This window comes from Toxorhynchites rutilus, chromosome 1 (genome assembly GCF_029784135.1).
Source record: "Toxorhynchites rutilus septentrionalis strain SRP chromosome 1, ASM2978413v1, whole genome shotgun sequence".
Taxonomy (NCBI): domain Eukaryota; kingdom Metazoa; phylum Arthropoda; class Insecta; order Diptera; family Culicidae; genus Toxorhynchites; species Toxorhynchites rutilus.
In genome coordinates, this window is record NC_073744.1 from 45,692,217 (window position 1) to 45,714,565 (window position 22,349).

Below are 22,349 nucleotides of genomic sequence, written 5' to 3' on the forward strand. Positions count from 1 at the left end.
CCGCCTTGCGCCACTCTCCCTTAAGTCCGATAGAGCTGATATTTTGTATAGGGTGTTTTTTTGGTGTGGTGGACATTTTTTATGGGGTAACATTTTGAAATTCGAGATGACCATTTTCATTGGCACCCTAATATCCATAGTTCTGTTTCACAATCTTTCGTCATCTTTCACTAAGCTTAAATATTCTGTTCTCCCAGAACATGTTTGCTTCTTCGTCGAAAATTGCTGAGAATCAGATTGCTTGGTAGCTTATAATACAGTATCGGGTGAAGACCGGATATGTAGAAAAATTAATAAGCATGGTATGAATCCTCGCATAAGCGGAAATGCTAGTGTTTCGCCTGACTTTTTGATTGTTTATTTTTTTTCGGAAACCCTACAGCATCAGTGCAGTCAATTGCAGAGGAATCAATATTCAACATTTTACTGAATTCATCATTCATGCTTTGGAATAAATCTTTACTCAACAAATGAGGAAAGCATATCAGTAGTGGAAGACTTGTTGAGTTTTTCCTAATTTAATGAAATTTTCTAGCATTGCTTTGGGAAACCACGAAACAATTGAGGGTAGAGATAAAAAAAGTTAAGTACACAGTTCAACTTAATGTAAGATATACAGGGTTTTCCATTTCGGGCTTCCGAAAGTATACAGCCCTGCGCTGACAACCGTTTGACATAGCTGTCAACCAAAGCGTCATATCGTTAGTTGAATGTCTGCCATTTTACAGTATGGATCGTTTTAGCATCGCACAACGTGTTAATTTTGTTAAATTATACTATAAAAATGATTAAAAAAAATGTTTTTCGAGCATTACGGACGGATTATGGTCGTCATGGACGGCCTACAGAGCACACAATCGCTAATGTAGTGCGTAAATTCGAACAAACTGGATCCGTAGCGGATATTGTGAAACCTGTGCATCATCGTAATGTGCGTTCGGCCGATAATATTGCTGCTGTTGCTGCCAGTGTGGAGGATGACCCGAATGTTTCGATTCCACGGCGTGCTCAGCAATTGGGCTTGTCAAACACATCATTGTGGCGAATTTTGCATTTGGACTTGCACCTACATCCATATAAAGTGCAACTGGTACAAAAATTAGAGCGTGGTGACCATGGAATGCGTCGGGCATACGTCGATTGGGTGAACGAACAATAGCAGCAAAATGCTGAATTTTCGCATCAAATTTTCTTCAGCGAGAGCTCGGTGGCTATGTGAACACCCAAAATTTCCATATATGGGGCTCAGAAAATTTACACGTAATTGTTGAGAGGCCATTGCATCCGCCAAAAGTCACTGTTTGGTGCGCATTATGGTCTGGTGGAGTCATCGGTAACTGTGAATAGTGAGCGCTATGGCCGTATGTTAACCGATTTTTTTTGCCACAAATTGAAGATATGGATACGGATGACATGTGGTTTCAGCAGGACGGCGCCACGTGCCACACAACACGACCGAACATGGCCATATTGCGAACGAAATTTGAGGGACGCATAATTTTCCAGCCGTCCAGATCATGCGATTTAAGCCCGCTAGACTTTTTTTTGTGGGGTTATGCGAAATACCGTGTCTATGCCAACTCTCCGCAAACTCTTGAACATTTGAAAGACAACATTCGTGAAGTTATGACCGAGATACCGCCCCATATGTGCCGAAAAGTCATCGAAAATTACCTGTTCCGGATCAAGGTGTGCGAGGAAGCCCTAGGTGGACATTTGAATGATGTTGTATTTCACACATAATGGCATAAACCAATCTTTAATTTAAATTTTTAATAAAAGTTTCATCGAAATTCGAATTCTAAGTGTGTTTTATTTCAATTTACTTTCGGAATTTAAAGTTGGAAAACCCTGTATACAAGTGCGAACCGAAGAACTATCATGACAGAAAATTTTTGCATGGAAACCAGTATATTTATTACGAATAATGTAAATAGTACAAAAATCAGTAAAGATCAGGATCATTTCAGAAAAATCAGGATAAATTGAGTGTTCGTCAGGATATCAGGGAGCATGCTAAAAAGTCTGGAAAATTCTGAAAAATCAAGAAGGTTGGCATCTCTGTATGTAGGGGTTTTTGGGGTCGGGGAAGGTTCTTATGGTAGTTCGAGACGAGGGGCTGCCATACAAATGGAACACAAATTTCTACATTACTCGAAATTAATCGAGCAATTGAAACGAAATTTGGCATGCGGAGGTTTTAGGGTGCAATAAATGTTTCTATGGTGGTCAGACACTCCACCCTCCTCTCTAAGCTGCCATACAAATGAAACGCAAACTTCTGCATTACTAAGGAATTAATCAAGCAAATGAAACGAAATTTGGCATGTGGAGGTTTTAGGGTGCAATGAATGGTGGTTAGATACTCTTCTCCCCTCTCTTAGGAGGGCTGCCATACAAATGAAATGTTTTATGAAGGTTTGACACTCCATTCCCCTCTTTAAAAAAGGGAGAGTGTGCTGAACAACTCGAGAACTAATCAAACAAATGGAATCAGAAAATTAGCATATAGAGGTTTTAGGAATCTATAAACGTTTCTATGGTGGTTCGACACACCCCCTTCTCTGAGGGCATGGGGGCATGAAACACAAACTTCTGCATAACTCTAGAACTAATCAAGAAAATGTAGCCAAATTTGGGATGTGAGGGTATTTGGGTACGAGAAATCTTTCTATGATGGTATGACACCCCTTCCTCCGCTGGAAGGGAGAAGGGGTCCCATAAAAATAATGCACATATTTAGACCAAACATGACAATTGAAAATTTTCGGAAAACTCTGAAGGAAATGGGAAAATTCGAAAAAAATAATTTGCATGTGTTCTACAATTACATATTTTGATCTTCGTTCGAAAGTGGAAATGGATTTTAATGTGATAAAACGCACTCCTATATCGTCTTCTATCTATATGAATAAAAATGGAGCGCCGAATGTGTTGATAAGAGCAGAACTCCAGGTAGGAATTGTCCGATTTAGGGCTGTCTTTATTCTATCATGTTTTCTGTATCAAACATTTATTCCGTGTAAGGGAGAAACATGTTATTTGTAAGTGGTTTAACACACCTAGAACGAGAATTGTGTCTGAAAATAATCTGATATTATAATGACGAGTTTTGGTAGAAGTACTAGGAATTTTATAGTAAAAGGTTATTTTAAAGGGTCGATTCAGTTCTGCGATTGAACCCATGAACGTGCGCTTAGTTAGAAAACGTGATTGTTTGAAGGTATTGATGACAAAAAAATTAATGTTTGACGGGACGAAGTTTGCCGGGTAAGCTAGTTCTTTATAATAATTTTCAATTCAACAATTCGATTCTTTACGATAAAAAATATATCACCTAAGAGGTAATAATTTGAGCTCATGTCTTCAAAAATCTCACATTGCGTGCGGGATCGTCGTTTTGTCGGAATGCTTTTGCTTCGCAAACCATTCGCAAACCCGATTTCCTCAGTGATCAGAAACACCAACAAGCGCATTTTTTCTGTTTGTTTTGATTGACATACCTGAACAGTACACATCGCGAAATGAGAATGATGATTGGGGTAAACAGTTCAGGAGATAACAATATATTTACCCTCGTCTTGGCATGCGATTGAACAAACGCGCGAAAATCTGAACCGAAGCTCGTGCATGTGGCGCCTCAGCATCGTCAGGATGAGAGCCTGTCGTCTTTCTCGCGATCTGGCTTCGTGTGCGTTCCCACAGTGTTCATTCACAGATGAGCCGAGCGGAAGCATCTCGTGGTACAGATTCAGTTCGTGTCCGATGCTGGAGCGATTCGGTCGCGTTTTCTAAAATCGCTTTTCCTCCGACCTGTGGTTGAGTGTGATAGACACTCTTTTTTATATACTATTTCACTATCATTGCTCTCGTGCTGTGCTTTTTACTTTATGTGTGCTGATCCCTTCTGTTATCAGTGAAAATATCTTCACCGCAGTGTTTGTGTGTATTCTGGAGTCGGGCAGCGCTCCTTTATCAATAAGTGCTGTCCTTTATTTTTTACGTGTTTGTTTCATTCAAGACTCATCTGTTTTGTAATCAAAGTTATGAGTTGGGTATTCCATGCTTAAGTGAGCAGTGTTCGCAGTTACAACATACGAAAAGTGAACACTTAAATAGTCTATTGTTCTTCGCGAAATCATCCCTTATCCAGTGTGGCAATCGTACGGCGCGTTCTAGGGGAAAAGTATGTGAGAATAGCTCAAACCGACAAAATTGAAATGGAAATCCTCGACGGGACCTTCTCACACAAGAACGCAGACGAAGAATGTGTCGGAATATAATGATGAATATTCGAACAAAACGAGACTGGGATAAGTTTGATCTTCACGGCTTGCCGAGCAGGTTACAGTTAAGGAAAGTGTATGAAAAACTCTAGCGTAAATAACGGCTTCATTCTTGAAATGCAAATCGCATTTTCCTCTAGACCACTTATATTTAACGCTTATTGTTTCGGATAATTTCGGATAGGTAGTTATTCCCACAACATTGTGAGATGCTAAGGACTAACCAAAGTATACCAATGATGAAAAAAATAATAACCTAACCAGATCTGTTTCATGGGTAATCGGTGGGCTTGATTCTTTCTTTCTGATTTACAGTTCTCAAACTCGTAGTGTGTGAGTGATTTCGCGAGATTCCGAGAATTTTTCCGTTCTTGAATCTCCCCCAGGAGACTAATGTTATCAGCATGCAGTGAATGAAAAACGAAGAGATGTAACGCACATCTTGATGATGAAGAGCTGCCCAGAGACATGTTTTCGTTTTTAATTATTATTTCTTCCGAGTCTTTCGCTCTCGGCATCACTCTCCCGTTTGCTCATGGTTTGTTTTTTTTTCTAAATTTACGAAACCACAACCAGTGGAAATGTACTTCACCCGCTCCTTCCTCATTGATGTGAAAATTTCAATATTTATCGCATGATTACCACTCTCAATATCTTCCAAAGTAACGTATGTAATTAGAGTTTTGAGTAAATGTTTTGATGCATTGTTCAGTACTAGCATTTATTTAAGGGGGTATTCTAGTGTAGAGACACGAATTTCGGACGTTTTTTCGAACTCCGTAAAAATAAAACAAAGAATATTTTTACTATCCATTATATCATTATTCGTTTATCTATCTTTCAACAATAAAACAAAAATAGGACGGAAAAAAAATATTCATAATTAGAATAGTTACATACTGGTGAAGTGAGGGTGTTCAAAAAAAAGTTGTGGCATGGCGTACACGATTCCAGTCCTTCTGGTTATCTGAAACAAAAAAATCGAACAGATTCTGAATCAGTAAAGATGTCGCTATGGCATGAACCTCGGACAAGTCAAAAACATGGGTTTTAACAAAATGGCGGCCGTTTGAAAACAAAAATGCTGTTTAAAACGTTTTTTTTGCGTTTACCGATTTTTAAAAAATAGTAAAATTAAAAAGTTATTAAGTGGTTCATGCGATAGAGAGATGTATGCAGATTATTTTCATATAAATTTGACATAAATCGGTTCAGTAGAACTTGAGATATCGTGTACGCCAGTTAGAAAAAAACTAGTTCCGAGAGAAACGCGTTTGAAGTTCATTGTGATGGCCTTAACAGGTTAGATACCACATCACTAAGATGGCTCTAACTAGGTAAATAATAGGATTTTCGATAAGTCCTTTCTAGAGTATATTCTTGAATGGCTAAACTACAGAAATATGGTAAAAAAAAATTTCGATTTTTTCAGATTTCTAGACTAGAATACCCCCTTAATACCAAATTTTACTGAACAGAATCCTAAATATTTCCTCTTACCTCCGGAATCACAGTCTTGAGCACATCCTTAATAGCATAGTGATTTCCATTGGTGTATATCCTTCTAGCTAGAATATCCCAAAGGTTTCGGTTTTCTGGGTTTAGAGCTGTACTTTTTTTTGGCAAAGCTGTTCATTGTAATTATACTCTCAATTTTGTGTCATTGAAATCTAAGGTGGACCAAAAATCTGAGGAATACAAAAACCATTTTTTTTATTTGCAGAGTTAGCGGAATGAGGACTTCGACAAAGTTGTAGATCAAGTAATAATTTGGCCGACTTAGAGCAATTTTGCCAAATTAACGTAGAGTGGGTCGCAAAAAACAGTTTTTTTCTCAATTTCGCAATTTCTCAACACAGGAACTATTTTTAAAACTTACTTACTTTAATACTATTTTTTAAACTTGCATGAACTTTATTCAAAGTTGCAAATTTTTTCAACATTCTAAAGTCCGACATAGGCGAAAGTGGTACAACTGGAAATTCGCAAGCTTGTATCTCAGCAACTACCCAACGTATTTTCAATATTTAGACTGCGTCATTGTCTGGGCTATGTGAATATGATTCTGTGAAATAAGTTTAAAAACTTTTTTGGATAATACAAAAACACATCTATTTTGAATATTGAATATATATATCCAGCACAGTTGGAGCAAACATAAATATTGTTTGACAGCATTTGAAGGATGAACTTGGCGTTCTATTATATAGACCAATAACAGTATGTCATTTTTCAGACTTGCTTCTAATTGCATTTGTGATTTAAGAAAAATATAAATGATTGTGTTTTATAATGTATTTCAGAAAAAAGTAGATATGGTTACACTTCTTCAATAATTTGTGAGCTTCCTCTGGCAAATTAAATGGTTTTTGCCACCAGCAGCTCGTCTGTTCTTCAGGGAAATGATCGGATCCAATGTTACGAGAAGTCTCTTGAATACGTGTTCAAGATTGGCATTGGCAAGGCATTGAAATATTATAGTACAGGTCGGACTCGATTATCCGGAGTATTGTTTTTTTTTCAGTCCGGATAATCGAGTCATAAAAAACGAATTTTCTCTCGGTAAACGTAATATAATTATGATTTGCACTTATTTATTAAACGGTATCATCTTGGTTGACCCGTTTGTATGTTTGTAACTTTGTAATTTTGTAACTTTGTCTGTAGCGCTGTACCACATTGATAGAAATTTAACCCCCTTCCTGTTGACCGTTTGATCTGAAATTTGGAACACATCTTTATCTCTGGTGTCATTATAAAACAGCGTATTCCATGATCTTGAAAATTCAGAATGGCGGCCGCTACAAAGTGGCGAATTATGTACATATTTTCTCAAAATCCCATCAATATGGGTTTTCCCAAAACTCCATGAAAGGGAATCATGATGTACTGTATTCTATAAGTCAAAACACCGCATTTTGTAGCGGTGTTTTGACTTATAGAATACAGTACATCATGAAAATATTCCGAAGAAAATTAGGAAAGAAATAAACGTGGGATTTCCATTATCCACAGTCAGTTGTTTCATCATAAACCCCACGATTTTATTTTAGGCTCATCATTGCGTTAGATTAATGACGGAACGGACGTGATAACTACTAACTGCTACTTGTCGAATAATTTTCTAGTTTTTCGTACATTAAACCGTTTAACTTAAAATGTTTTTTTTACTTTTTACTTTTTTCCAGTTTTTAGTAAATTATCTGTATCATTAGTATACTTCTCTACATTAAAACCATTCAAAAATTATTTTTTTTCAATTTTTATTTCTTACCTAACTTTCTTCGGAATATTTTGATGACATACTGTATTCTATCAGTCAAATCATTTCATTTGATACCAATATTGGGGGGATTGCAAAAAATACATAGTCGACCATTTTGTGGCGGCGACCTTTTCGAATTTATGTTGTTCATGGTGTAGTGTATTCTCCAAATCAAGCCATTCAGCCCTTTTTAGCGGCGATCAAATTGAATTTTTCATGTAATACGCAGTTTTATAATCACAGTAGAATTAAATGTATGTTCCAAATTTCAGATCAATCATTCAACAGGAACGGGTCAATTTTCGATTATGGTGGGACAATCCTACAAACATTCAAACATACATAGAAACAGGTCAAGCTGAATGGAACCATTTAAAAAGTAATTAGTTGTTTGGGGACTGCGGCCAACTTGGAATTGGATTTTTCATTATCTGCTATGTTCTACTAGTCGAGAACTTTCTTTTGATATCCATATTGATGAGGTTTTGAAAAAAAAATGGCGCTATCTTGTGGTGGCGGCCATTTTGGATTTACATTTCTCATAAATAACTGTCAAGCCCCTAGTCAAGTCACTTCAATTCATACCCATATTGATGGGGTTCTGAGAAAATATGTAATCCGCCATTTTGCAGTGGCCGCCATCTTGGATTTGCATTTTTCGCAAATAACTGCATTCTACTAGTCAAGCCCTTTCATTTGATACCCATATTATCTATTCAATATGGAATTATTATACAAATTATTCAAAATTTCCGAAAATCAAAAATAAATCGAGTCTAAAATTCCGGATAATCGAGTTTTCACGTAATCGAGTCCGACCTGTATAACTCTTTAACTATGTTTTCTACCAGGCGAAATGGTTCTTGAGTGTGAAAAAAGGGGAACACAGAGGTCAAATCGGAAGTGCCTTTTTTCGACATGTTCAAAAATGATGGTCCTAAACCGACCTCCCTATGGTCCTGAAGCGACTTATTTTTTGCAGCGAATCTACTACCAACTAGCCGGGAATTACATACACCCCCAATTATATAGGCAATGGGCAAAAACAATAGACGAGCGGAAGTCGAATATAATCTTGCTTCGATTTCCGAATTGCTGAAAATTGCTCTAAATTACCATCAATGATGGAACATCCGTACGATATGGTGAAAGGGCTTTAACAACGGAAGTCGAATATCCTATTCCAATGTCATTTTGGAATCGATGATGGCAACTTCCGGTTCATTGGAAACGCCTCTGAAAGACGATCGATCGAAAATGATAGCTCTACGTGTAGAAGGATGGGAAAGGGCAGATGGTGTTTAGGAAAAAGAAGAAAGTATTTAAGCGGGAGAGAGAGAAAGTGTTAGAGTGAAACAGAGATTGTAATGTTGGAGTAAAATTAAGATAATATTGAACGGATATCGTATTCAAAGATTAAGCGAAAAGTGATTATAAAAAAGAATACAAACGATATAAACAATGAGAGAGCCGTCTATAGTCAATTCCATTCCCTATTTTTTTGAACGATTCCAGAGTTCTCTTTATTCGAAATATCAATCAGTAAGAAAATAAGTTGACGTTCTCCTTTGTTGCTTATTTAACATTACTTTTCATATTTTGACGTTGAACTACGTCTTTCAGGAAGGGTGCCAAATCAGAAAACAGGTTTTTATGAAATAAAGTTAACGTTAATAACTATTTTCACCGTGAACGAATCCTCATGATTTGTATACCAATCGATCCGGAAATTCTCTAAGATTTGTTTGATATGCTATACATGAAAACTGGAAGAACTTCATTTTTTCCCATACATCTGTTCTGCCGATTTGTGTGCTAACCCTACCTGTATTTCGAATGCTTATAACTCGAACATTTCTTAACAGACCGGAAAGACACTCTGGAAATATGATTGTTGTCGATCCCGTCAACATACACGGTAAACGATTAGAATACAGTGTTGTATGGAGCTTCATATGATCATAGAAAATGACTTTTTTCGACATTTTCTGGTTCATTCTACGCACTCATGTTATTCTGAATAAAAAAATAGAAGGGTCTGATCCTAGGGGCACGGACGGAAGTTTGACGTACGACTGTGATTGTTCAGAACACTTGGTTATTTTAAATGTAATCTTTGTCATTGTTCAGAAATCTGTTAGGTTAACTCTTTTGAAACTCTAAACAGTAGCCCAGAAAAGGTCCGTTTGATGTATGTACTCATAACCTTCAAACGGTTTGTAACGAACAAAAAAAGACAACAAGCTTCTGGCAGGAAGTTCAACTGTCTAACTGAAAATGATTAATGAAAATCAGTGGGACACATTTGTGAATATGTGAATCGGTGAACAAAAAAAAAATATCGTCATTGATTACATTGAATATGAAATTTATGGGGAAGAAACGAAACAACAATTTGAAAATTTCCGCGATTTCGTGATATTTTGAGGTAAAATACACATGACATCATGAAGTTGCTTTATTTTTAATTGATAGTTATGGTATTGTGATTTCTTTCCATTGCCTTATTCTTATTATAAGTCTTATTCTAAGGCATCGGGAACAGTAACTTTTTCGGTGAAATAATGTTCGTTTGCAGATTATCACAATCAAGTCGTATTGGTTCTACTGTTCAATCTATCATAGAAGGAATTGAGACATTGAGAATTATGAATATGAGTGATGAAGAATATTAATATTTCATTCCGTTTTCTTTTTGTGTTGCGATATAATGCAGATCTCAATAAGTCTTCGCATAATCGCTGCCTCCTTCTAATTAATGAACGTTCACTGTATGGGTAACACTTTCCTCTTTGCTTTGATGAAATCTTGCATGAAGTTTGAGTGAAGCATGAAATCTTGCATCTGATTACTTTAACATCTTGCTAATTTGTTAGAACGAATTATTGCACGCAATTTTGAGTTACATACAACATTCATGGGAACGAAGTTGGAAGAAAGAATGCATAATACATGATATACCTTCGTAAACATACCTCTTTTATTTGGTAAATTGCTCACTTGTTTTATTATTTCCACTGTTGATGTTTCAGGCGAAAAAAAGCTGGATAAATTTGTCATCTAATGGTATATATTATAACATATATCGTAAGAACGATTCTGCGTAATATGCATATGAAAACTCTTAATAAATGTTACATTTTCCGTAGAGTGACCCCCCTATATAGAAATCAAAGACGTAGTCCTACGTCAAAAATGATTTTCTTCTGTTATGTTTGAATAAATGGAGCTAGAATATAGTGACGTCATCACTATCAAACTGGCGAAACTTGTTGCCAGGAATGTATTGCCTTATTTTGTATGGCGTTGTTAGAAGCTAGTAATATGGCCGAAAAAACACGAGGTCGGTTCAGGAACACTATTTAGGGGTCAGTTTAGGAGCACCATTTGGGAGTCGGTTCAGGACCAACTTGACTTTTTTCAAATAACCGAATGACGTGTACTAATGGCAGAAGGTAGATTCCACGTACATAGCTTATTTTGTTCATCAGACCATAAGTTATCAGGATTGCCCAATTTTATATTTTTTTTTTCCATCTTAAAGACCGTGTAACTCATTTTCCATACCTGCCAAAAAACTATTTTTTTCTTTCTATGAAGCACTGATAATACAGAATGGCGCTAAAACGCTAGAATGGAGAGTGCAGGCAAAAGGTTACCATATAACCAAATTCTAAGCATTATGACGCCTTTTATTTGACACTAGTAAAAATCGTTAGATTGAACCATTTTTGAGATTCAAGGGGTGGTCGGTTCAAGGCCACCGGTCGGATTAGGGATTAAGGATTAGAAAATCCCATTAAAATCCCGAGCCATTTTAGTGATGCGCTATCTAATCTAGTACGGCCATAACAATTAACTCCAAGCGCGTTTTTCTTGAAACTAGTGTATTCAAACTGGCGTTAATGATATCTATAATAATTAATGATATTAAACCGATTTGTGTCGAATTTATATGAATACAATCTATGTGCATATCTCTATTGCATAAACCTATAAAACATAATATTTTTTGTGAATTTTACTATTTTAAAAAAAATCGGGAAACAAAAAAACGTTTTTTTCTCTTCATTTTATCGAAATTTTGTTTTTACTTGTCCGATGTTCATGCGGTAGTGGTACCTTTACTGATTCAGAATCTGTTCGATTTTTTTTTGTTCCTGATAACCAGAAGGTCATGTACGCCAATAATTTTCAAATGGGGATCCACGATTAATGTATTCTTCACGAGCAAATGATTCCACTTGAAAACCACCCTAGAAAAAAAAATTCTATAATTTAATTTCACTGATTATGATGAATTTACCTTGTCCACTCCGGGTCAGATGTCGTGTAATTGCGACGTGCAACCGGAATAGAGCTGTTCTCATTGTTGAAATATGGATAAACAAATAATGATATAATGGATATTAAAAATAGTTTTTGTTTCATTTTTTTGTAGCCTCTACACTTGAATACCCCCTTAATATTGATTGCGTATAAATGCACAATCTTATTCCAAAACAAATCACCTAACATGTTATAAATGCCAAGGAATCACTCATCTATAATAGTTACTGAAAACAGGAAGAATGTGATAAGTTTTTCAACACAATATCTTTCTCCGGTCTTAAATTTAATTCATGCATTGTAACCTCCTGGAATTCCGTCAATGGGTACGAGACTACGTCGGCCTAAATACTCTGTGTGCGCTCTGCTCAAGCTGAAGTAGCTGTACGAAGGGAGAATGAATGGATTGATGTTTTGAATTAATAAATACGCGAAGCTTCTAAAACGGAATGAAACATAAAACATAAACACATACATTCCCTTAAACGCTCGAAATCCGATCGTTTCGGCCGTTTGTTAGATTGAAACAGTGCCGCCCCAGATGCTCTGGTTAGGATTGTGCGTGGCCTTAGTGATGGCAGGAAATCAGATATTGTGACAGCATCATTCTATCAATTGCAGAATATATCAAAAAGCATGTAACACATATTATCAAAACATCAGAATGTGTTTTATGTCCTCGAATTTGTGCTTGCAGTGATTGAAAATGCAACCAAGTGTTAAACGAAACACAGTGAAATGGTGGCCAAGTTAAAATCGGCAAGTGAAGAAATCTGAAACTAATGGTGATGTATTATGTTCACTTCGACTGATGTGATACTTTATGTGACGAAGCAGAATTATAACATTGACAATCGTGATGAAATTTGACGGTAATGACGAAAAGTATAGCATGAATGTGAGCAAATCTCCGTTGATGGTTTAACGCTAGCGAAAGATAATAAGAAACCAGATGTAGAAACGAGCCAACAGAATGGATCCAAAGCAACTGAATTCTGCTGCCTCGGTCTTGTGCTTGGCTGCCCGGAGAACGTGGTACCGCAAAGGAAGGGCGCAGCATTATCTTTCGCGGGGGATTTTTCCAAAGCTTCTGGCATTGATGCCCCTAATCCTCGTTCCTGCTTGTCTATGCTTGCAATTGAACGAAACGCTAATTACGCAGAAACATCAACATCATCATCGGTACACGATCGATGATTTATTTTCCATGAAATTCTCGTCGAAAATCTCTGATGATATAGATATGGATCCCTGTAAATCAAGTAAGTTTTGTATAAAATATTTTCTTTTTCTTGTTTATTTTTCTATAGCGGGTATAATGTCTTTATAAATCTGAAAAAATTAATGTTACGTGGTTTGAACGCACAAAATTCAAAAACCGAGAAGAGGGCACAATGTTAGAGAGCTTTGTCATACCATTTTTCCAATCTTGAAACATGTTCCGGAGTGCAAATCCTAGCCTTGTTTCTTTTTACCGAGGTAGTATATGTGGTGCATTAACCATTTTTGATCGTACATTTTTTTACGATCGTTTCAATGCCCGCCAAACTGTCGGAACTAAAGTGTTCAACTTATAGCGAATTCGTTTTTAAAACTGAGTCAGTTCCAAACTGACTCCGCAATAAAAAAAAATTCAGTTTCACGATTGCGGCGGTTTGTTGGTATGCTTTATATAGTCTGATTTGCTTATATTTACGATGACAAATGTAAAGTGTCGACGTCTGGTGGCGAAATTAGTGGGAGGTAAATTATTCTCTATCAGATCAGAAAGGCCAAGTGCAGTGTAAAAATATAAAAGTATGAATGAAAATTTCTGCTTCATATTGTTTAATTGCCTAACACATGTAGTCCTGACCAGGGCCGAAATCTTCGAAGGTGAAAAATGAAGACCGACTCTACTCTCAGTAGCTTCGTTTCGACTAGAACTGCTTCAGTAGTCACCCACAACAAAAAGTGACTTGACTAGAAAATTAATTGACTAGCGTTGACTAGCGAGGATGACTGGTGAACTAGTCCAGTCAGTGGTTATTTTAACTGACTCGACTAATGAATACAAATCTGCTGATAGCTGGTCTTCCCTTTTCGCCCAGTTAGTGAATGTTTACTGTATTAGTAAATAGCGTGCAAAATAGCGCACACACACTGCACGCTATTTTATATGTGTGAGTAATTTTCGTGTACGATACAAAAGAATCTAGCTCACCTGTAGCGTTTGTCAAACCACGTTGAGCTCAAACATCGATGCATGCACACGTACATGGGAGAGAGAAAGAGAGAAACGAATTCGTTTTGGGGGAAGTCACTTCGAAATGCAATGACAATGACAATGCAGATGACAATTTGACTGGAAAGAATGAAATGATATAGTCGAGTCGATAGAGGAAGATAGCGACTAAACACCCGTCGTTTTGGCGGAGAAACTGCGTGAAGAAGCTAAAAATCTTTAGTAACTGAATACGGATATAGTCAGTCAGATAGTCAGCTGACTATCCTCAGATGACTATGACTATGCAGAGCCCTGACCCTGACACTCAATTAACCTTTTGTCGATGCATTTACTGTTCGTTCCATAAATAATTACTATTATAATACAAAATCATCATCAGACACAGTTTTCGTTCAATATGTTTACGAAATGTCGGAAAAAACCTCTTATTTCATCACATAAAATTTAAAAAAAAACCATACGTTAAAGAAAATTTTCATTCATAATTTTGATTTTGAAAGCAAGTTCATTCCACCTGAATATCCATCATTATTGAACCAAGTGCGAAACTGGGTTAAAACTGGCTGAATAAAAAAACGTTTTGACAGCAGTTAGTGTGGCACTGGGGTTGGAACTGAACAAAAACGAATTCGCTTTTGAGTTTCCAGAACTTTCGAGCTTTTTTGACAATATGACGCTATTCTCTCTCTGACAGTTTCGTTTTCCGTCCTGGTTTGTTTTTTTGACCATATTTTTCGGAGTTACTATGGATAGGGAATTTTTGATGCCATTTCATGCTGGTGGAGAGCGCTTGTATGTTCTTGAATATGCACACATTGATAGTTTTTCTACGTTGCCAGATCTAGATTAAAAAGGCTACAATTAGGTGGTTTTAATGTTTTGTTAATTAGAAGAATGGAATAATGGTAGTGATGGCACAAACGGTTCCTGGAATAAATCGACGGCGGGACAGCGGTGGATTCGGATCGCATCAACTTGGTGACATGGCCAATATAACTTGGGCCGCCTCGATTCCTTATCCTCGTTAAATGGGGGCTTGGCCCCGGAAGTAACGAAAGTTGTGCTTTTCAGTCCACAATTGCAGATTGCTTGTCAGACAAGGAACGTTCCGGAGAATTTAAACTTCTTTTTAATTTTACATTCTTCAGGCCACATTTCCGGTCCACCGAGGTATAAAATTCGGGTCCAGAAACTTGATCGAAAATTGCCAGGCAGTACGTTCCATCGTCCATAACCTCGCAATTATATTCTGTTAACAATTATTCTCACATTTTCCCTCAACGCTTCATTGCCTCCACATTCTGCTTTGCATTTCGATTCGGCACAAGTTTTAAATCACAAGCCTCAAAAACATACGGCCCTCTTCTTCGCTTTTTGAATGTAGAATTCGGGTCATCGAAGCTGAGTTTGACAGCGAGTTTAAATGAAACAAATATAAACAAAACGCAATTCAAAAAGTGGTGGATTTGAACAAGTAGTTTTGCACGAGTAATAAATTATTTTTCAAAATGGTAGGTATTAAACGAAAGTAAAATGTTCTGCATTTTTCGTCAAAAAAAAATTCCTCCGACTTGCACTGTGGTCGCGCGTATTCTAGAACTTGCCACTCAGAATGCATTCTAGGCGTGTTATTTGGCATCGAAATTTTAGCATAGTACTAATAAAATTGACGCAAGTAATACTACGTTGAGACGGCGAAGTTCCTCTAGGAACGTTAGTGCCATGCAAGAAGAAGAAGAAAAATAAGAAATTTCATCAGAGCTAATTAGGTTGAAATATAAATTAACAACGTTAGAAACATCCTTTTTTGCAGTATAAAATAACGCTTTCTCTGCGGCGGAAAGAATAAATACATCTTCAAGAACAAAATTATCTATGAAAATCAAATTCTCCATATCAAATGAATATTCTATGTAGAGGATATCAATATCGAGTTTTCTAAAACTACTGCAAAAATCGTGAGCCAAAATAATGTCTGATAATGATTTGTTTCGCGTTTTTTTAGGAGCCATTATTGAGAGAAAATGCATCCCGCAATGTATTTGTGTGTCTGGCAGATATTTTGATCTTCGCTGTCGGAGGAAACCGTTTGGTCGTCCTGGGTAATTCCTTTTACTTGAAGGAAGGAAATTCGACTCGCTGATATGAATACTTCATCTTCATGCTAAGCCATTCGAGGTAGCAGGTTTCACCCGTTTCTAATGAAAAGTTACGTTAATTTACAATCACCGTTATTTTCATAACTTTCAGTATCACTGACAATCTCCTTATTGTTAGGACGATTCGTGCAACTTTTCAGGTTTATTTTGTATACGTTCTGATGAAAATATTTAGAAGTTTTTCTAGTAATTATCATGTAAGGGTCAGGATTACTTTCATTCAAACTGTGAAAACTTAAAACTGCCTTCAGGCCTGCTTATCTGAAAGAGGGTACAGTTCTTTCAATTCTGTGTTGTGTATCAGCGAAATAACAAAAACAGTTCCTGAAGTGAAAACTGCTTCACTAAGTACAACTCCACTACTACGTATTCGTATTTTTTGTAATCATCAAAAGAATTCGAGAAAAAACGGAACTTCAAGTACAGTTGGAAAACACATGGTTTGTTTACATTTGCATCATACAACCATAAAATCCGGTAGACGGCGACACTCTACCTTCTGTGTCCCGAACTGCGAAACATTTGCTTTTTCGTCGCTTACCTCGATGACAGCTCTGGGTTCGCTTGAGAAGACCTACAACTTTCACATGATTTTTGATATCCGCTGGCTTCGCATTCCGAATTTCCTGGCGATGGTCAGATTTTCTCCGAACCGTTTCAGAACGTAACAAACCGTGGATTTCGAAAATTTCAGCTGTTAGACTGGGATTTTCAATTCGAGTGGGCAAGATTGAATCGCGGCGCGCATGCTCCGGTGAAACGATGATGTAAACTGTGTTTTTTTACACTCTTAGCAAGATTCGGTGAAATTTTGAAAAAAAAATCATTCAAAACTGCCTCAATGGTTGCGTTTTAATTGTTTCTGGATTTTTTGTTGAACACAACCTTTATCTAAACCGCAGCCGTGATTTTAAATATTCATTTATACAGTAAAGTTTGATGCAAGTACTTTGTGAAATTCACCGTGTTACAAAAGTATCTGTATCTGCAGAGCTCTAGAGCACAGTTTGAATTGTTTTACACCATACATACCACATGCGAAAAGTAGTCCTGAATCGATAGTCAAGGAAGAGATGATCAATTTCAGTAAACTTTTTCGCACAAGTAGGGTGAAAAGTCATTATTTCCCGCTTATTTTATGATCACTTTCTAGCATACCGACAGTGAAATTTGAGTGAATGCTAAATTAGGCAAAGTCTCTTTTAAAACAAAAAAAAATTGGCTCCGCAAGAAATTCAATCGAATCGCGGCTGGTTGACAAAAGTTTTAGGCAACTATATGCCATCGAATGCGTGGAAGTCGAATTCAAAAAATGGTCTCATTATGCATATTATTTTGAATTACTCATCTCCGTAAGTACGATGTTCTATTAAATCAACATAGAAAAAACAACTTCAGGCGATATATCTTGTTATTCGCAAATCATATAGAATTACAGTATATGAGATTCAATTGAGGCTTGATTCAAGATTCAATTTCGTTGTATCATTGGGTGTGTACATATGCTCAATATCAGTGGGCGGCGTTAAGCTGCCGGAGAATTGTATTTGATTGCATTTTTCACTGGCTCAAAATTGGTTTCTCGAGAACGATATTCGCTTCATCGTTGTAGATAAATAAAAAAATAGAACCGGGGGAATTGAGGAGACGATACGTATTGATTATATAGGTCGATAAATGTTGTACGATATAACCAATTCGGTCATGTATAGGATTTATCTAAAAAAAATTAATCAATTTTAAAATTTTAAAAGAACTAATATTTGAACATCGATGATAGATAGTCGCTATAAGAGTTTAGAGATAATTTAGTAAGCGAGCATTATCTATGCACACAAATACAATCTGAAGAATCGGTTTGATTTTGTACATTGTCAATTCGTTGTCAACATAGTCATCGTTCGAACAACGATGTACACAAAAAGTAGGTGAGATATTCCAGAGAATGACATTTATCACATCATAAACACGATATATTATTGGTGTACACCATAAAACATGTGATTAATAAAAGCAAGCGAGAGCCAAGGGCCTGTCTTTAGAGCATAGTCCGTCCAGAAAGCGGGTCTTACACAAAGATTCCTGTGCTAATGTGAACTGTGAAAAAAAATTCACTGACCATTGACCACAATTACTTTTCAATAAATTCGATGTTTCATCATTCATCTTTAGCGACTGCATTCGCGACATCATGGTTGTGTTTCAACACGACCGTTAACATGTCGAAATTCATTGGGTTGGATCCGGTTAACAGAACAATACATAAAAACAAAAACAAACATAGTGAAGGACTAATCATTGCGAAAGAAATCATAATAAGTAAATAATAAGTTAACAAGAATTCCCTCAAACCTAAACATTTGTTTCATACACCCAAACTAGCGTTGGCAGAAAACATGCCATCTTTGGCAGAAAAGATGCCATTTCCTGGTCATGAGAGTCAAATGCGCAAATAATGAGCTATTTAGAAGCTTAAAAATGGTTTGTATGTATGCGAGCAGACATCTCTTTCTGTCTTCTTTTCTCTTTTCATTTGGGATTGTGCAAAAAAAAGTCCATACGACGTCAATGGGGATCGAACCAAGGCCGGCTGGAATGCGAAGTTACTTTACACGACTACGCTATCCATATAGCTGCCAGCGCTATTATAAAGGAGCGTGATAATATTACACCTCATCATAAAATTAAGTTGGAAGATGTTTTCTAAGCCGATAAAGAAGAACATGAACGAGAATATATATTTCTCTGTCTGGGCCGTGTGTTTGGCAAACTATACGAAAAGCTTTCATTTAAATGTGTCTCCTGTTTCGCTCCCTCATATTGGCTCTAGCATATATATTATACAAATGATATACATGTATTGGGGAGTAGAACATTTTATGTTATCTTTCAGCTCATTTAATGTAATAAATCGGGATGCCAGAAAATGTGCTAAAAATTAACTTTGGGTGTATGAATGAACACGTGAGAGGAAGTTAGAAATCTCGCGAAACGCAGTTTGAATTGGAATACTTCCTCTTTTCCGATTTTGGACTCCGAGCGTGAAATTAAGATGCGCTTGATTCGCAGTCGTATATTCCAATTGTGGTTGGCTGTTGTATTAGTTTGAACTATTCGATAATTGATATGCGAATCATCAAAATCTGTTCGCCGTAAAATGCAAACAAAACAGGTGAAAATAAGTAGAAAATATGTAAGAAAATATAATGATGGATGATTTGTTGTGACATCGTTTCGAGAGAGCAGAGATCCGACTATTCGTTCATGTCCCTCTCTCTCAACCATTTTGTTACTATAAAAGTTGTTATAATTTTGAATGTCATTCGCTTTTATTTATGGAAAAAGCCGTTTAGAGCATTGTCAATGGAAAATCCTGAGAGTAAGCACACGATCGATTGCTGAGCGGACGCACATTCATTTACTCGTGATGAATGCAAACGAAGGGAGCTTGCACAGAAATATTTGCTTTCTCCTCAGTTTCCGTGGAGGAATCATCGCATGTTCAGCGAGTGATTCACATATATCACTGATCCGCTATTATATAAAGCTGAAATGCACAGAACAAATGCATGAGGGAATTCCACTGATAGAAGCCGTTGACTGAGCGCTGGCTGGAACAAGAATATGTGCCGTAGGAATCGCAAATAGATGCTTTTAAACCGAATAAGTTATCAAGGAGAGGAGCATAAGTTGCAATATTTCCTCTCTCCATCGTATCCAAAGAACGAACGCTACATTTGATTCGCAGTGGTATATGAGTATGTTAATTCACAGATGCATAAGTAGAACCTCATTGGTAGAACGGGACAAATTCTTGGATAAGAATTTTGTTCGATCGACGAACTGTCCCAAAAGACTGCAAATAACCATACCAATATCAAGTTCCAGAAAGGAGTGGATCAAACGTTGGCACAATTGCGACATTTCTTTGACAACAGTTTTCTGTCTAGCTTTAAGGACGTGATTTATTGATTGTGCAAAATTCGAATCACGGAGAATTGTACAATTCCAATCTATTGCTACTCCATAGAAAGAGAACTAATTCTCAATTCGAGAAATGCCCGAATAGTGTTTGCAGTTGAGCAGGTTACATGTTATTCAAGAAATGCAATTTTCACATTGAGACTATCCAAAGTTGAGATGAAGATCAAACTGGTTTCGATATGCTACTCGTTTCATTCCATATCAATTCATTAGGTTATTTTGGTGGACTCTCAAAAACAATACAGGAAGAATACTCCTACTATATATTTTTTCATGTATTGTTATGAATCCAAACATCACAATAATCGTTGTCTACGATTGAAGAGAAAAAGATTTCAACATCCACAGCCCACAGAGTTCTGTGCTGTGTGCTCGAAACGATGCAAATCAATACCACTCCTGTTCAGCTCACCGCAGAACAGTTTCAACAAAATTGAACGTTGAGCTCTTTGATATTATGGTGGTGTGATAGCTTCAAAGTGATTTATCATTTTACGATGCAGTCATGTGTGCAACGAAAACCATATGTAGGATACGGAGGATATATGAGTTTTCGCCAAACATGACAGGCATGAGGAGATGGCTTCCGATATGAATAGCCGTACGGAATCTGACTATGAGCAATACGACAACAGCTGGCAAATAAGATGAGATTACACATATGAGAAGCGATTAATGGCGAAATATGGAAGCCCAGTGATATAAATTGTGTGCAGCAGAAGGTGCCGTAACTATCCTGAGCATAATGTTGAGACAAACTTCCTGTGCAAGCATAAATAAATTCATGTCCTTGGCGCCAATGGATGCGTCATTCGAATGAGCTTGAGAACGATGAGAGAATTTGTATCTCGAACAAACACGTGAGTTGAATTAATTTTCCAATGGTATCATAATATAATACACCCACTACAATTTAGTAGAACGGTGTTGAACGTTGAATTAATACCGATTCTCTGTTATGAATATCATTAGTGTCAAGTGTGCCAACATCACATGTTCCATGAAGCATCCCGAGAATATTTATTCGAGATGTGTATGCAATCCAGATAATTCATCACGTGCTACATGTGTATGTTACAATAATTTAGAAGATGAAAATTGATACACTCATAGTTATGGGAGCAAAAAAAAAACAATTCGTCCGTTGGATATATAGGACTTCCATACTCCGGCGCGACGTTATTATGAATAGAACCAGATGTGGTCAGCAATAACATGTGAATACAACGTGCAAATTCACATAAGGCCTTAAATATGTATATCAGGCCATCGTTTGGCAGACACGGATCGTAACCCGAACATGGGAACATATGGCTGTTGTGTATTGTGTAGCATGTTCAGAAAAAATCTACACGGTATTCCTGAGCTTCATTCCACGAAAGACCTTTTTCTACTTCAGTGAACAAGTAGAGAAGTGTTGATGTTCACTATTCTTGTGTGTATGTTATGGTAGAACACCGAACAAAATAATACAACCGAATCAATACAACCAGTAACTTCCCGAATTATCATCCCGATAAGAACAAATGTGGCCACGGAAGTTGCTGTTTCAAGTGCTGTACAATATTCACTATCTTTTGCCAGCTACACCCCCTGGTTTTTCTCTCGCCTCTTTCGACTGTTCGTGACGTATTTAGTATTGTGCATGTTGCGTAGGAGTTAGTTTTCCGCATCAGATCCGTAACCAGAAAATTCGAAAATCTAGTCATCAAGTGAAGCCAGACATGAAGCTAGAAACCTGCGAATAGGATGTATCAGTTAGCAATCATTGCTTTTTTTCACAAGCGAATAATCGTCGTACTTTATTTTCCAATATCCGGCAAAAAGAAGAGTAGAGCGATGACGACTTTAAAATTGATCTAATTTCATTTTTCCTCTAACTCATCGGTGATATGTTTACTCAAATTCACTCATGGTTTTTTTATCTGATAAGCGATTGATATGTTTGGTGATGCGTAATCTCACGAAGCTATAAATGCTCTGCAGAAATTTTCATTTTTCGAATCAAGAAAGCGAAACAGTACATTTATAAGAAAAATCAACTTATTGCAAAAAAAAAAGCGATAAAAACAGACTTCCAAGTTATCCATTTTTACGGG

The 22,349-nt window shown here is 36.8% G+C and overlaps 1 protein-coding gene across 8 annotated transcripts in view; it reads left to right on the forward strand.

Moving 5' to 3' along the window:
* The first annotated feature begins 3,753 nt into the window (after positions 1 to 3,753).
* Positions 3,754 to 22,349, forward strand: part of LOC129765201 (tolloid-like protein 1) — a 67,383-nt gene continuing 48,787 nt past the window's right edge. The window contains exons 1-2 of one of the 8 annotated variants that reach the window (XM_055765227.1): positions 3,754 to 4,470; positions 12,502 to 13,142. In XM_055765227.1, the coding sequence (XP_055621202.1) occupies positions 12,854 to 13,142 (289 nt within the window). In that variant the 5' untranslated portion in view covers positions 3,754 to 4,470; positions 12,502 to 12,853. The remainder of the gene's footprint in view (positions 4,471 to 12,501; positions 13,143 to 22,349) is intronic. The other 7 variants (XM_055765237.1, XM_055765247.1, XM_055765256.1 and 4 more) reach the window with 7 other exon arrangements.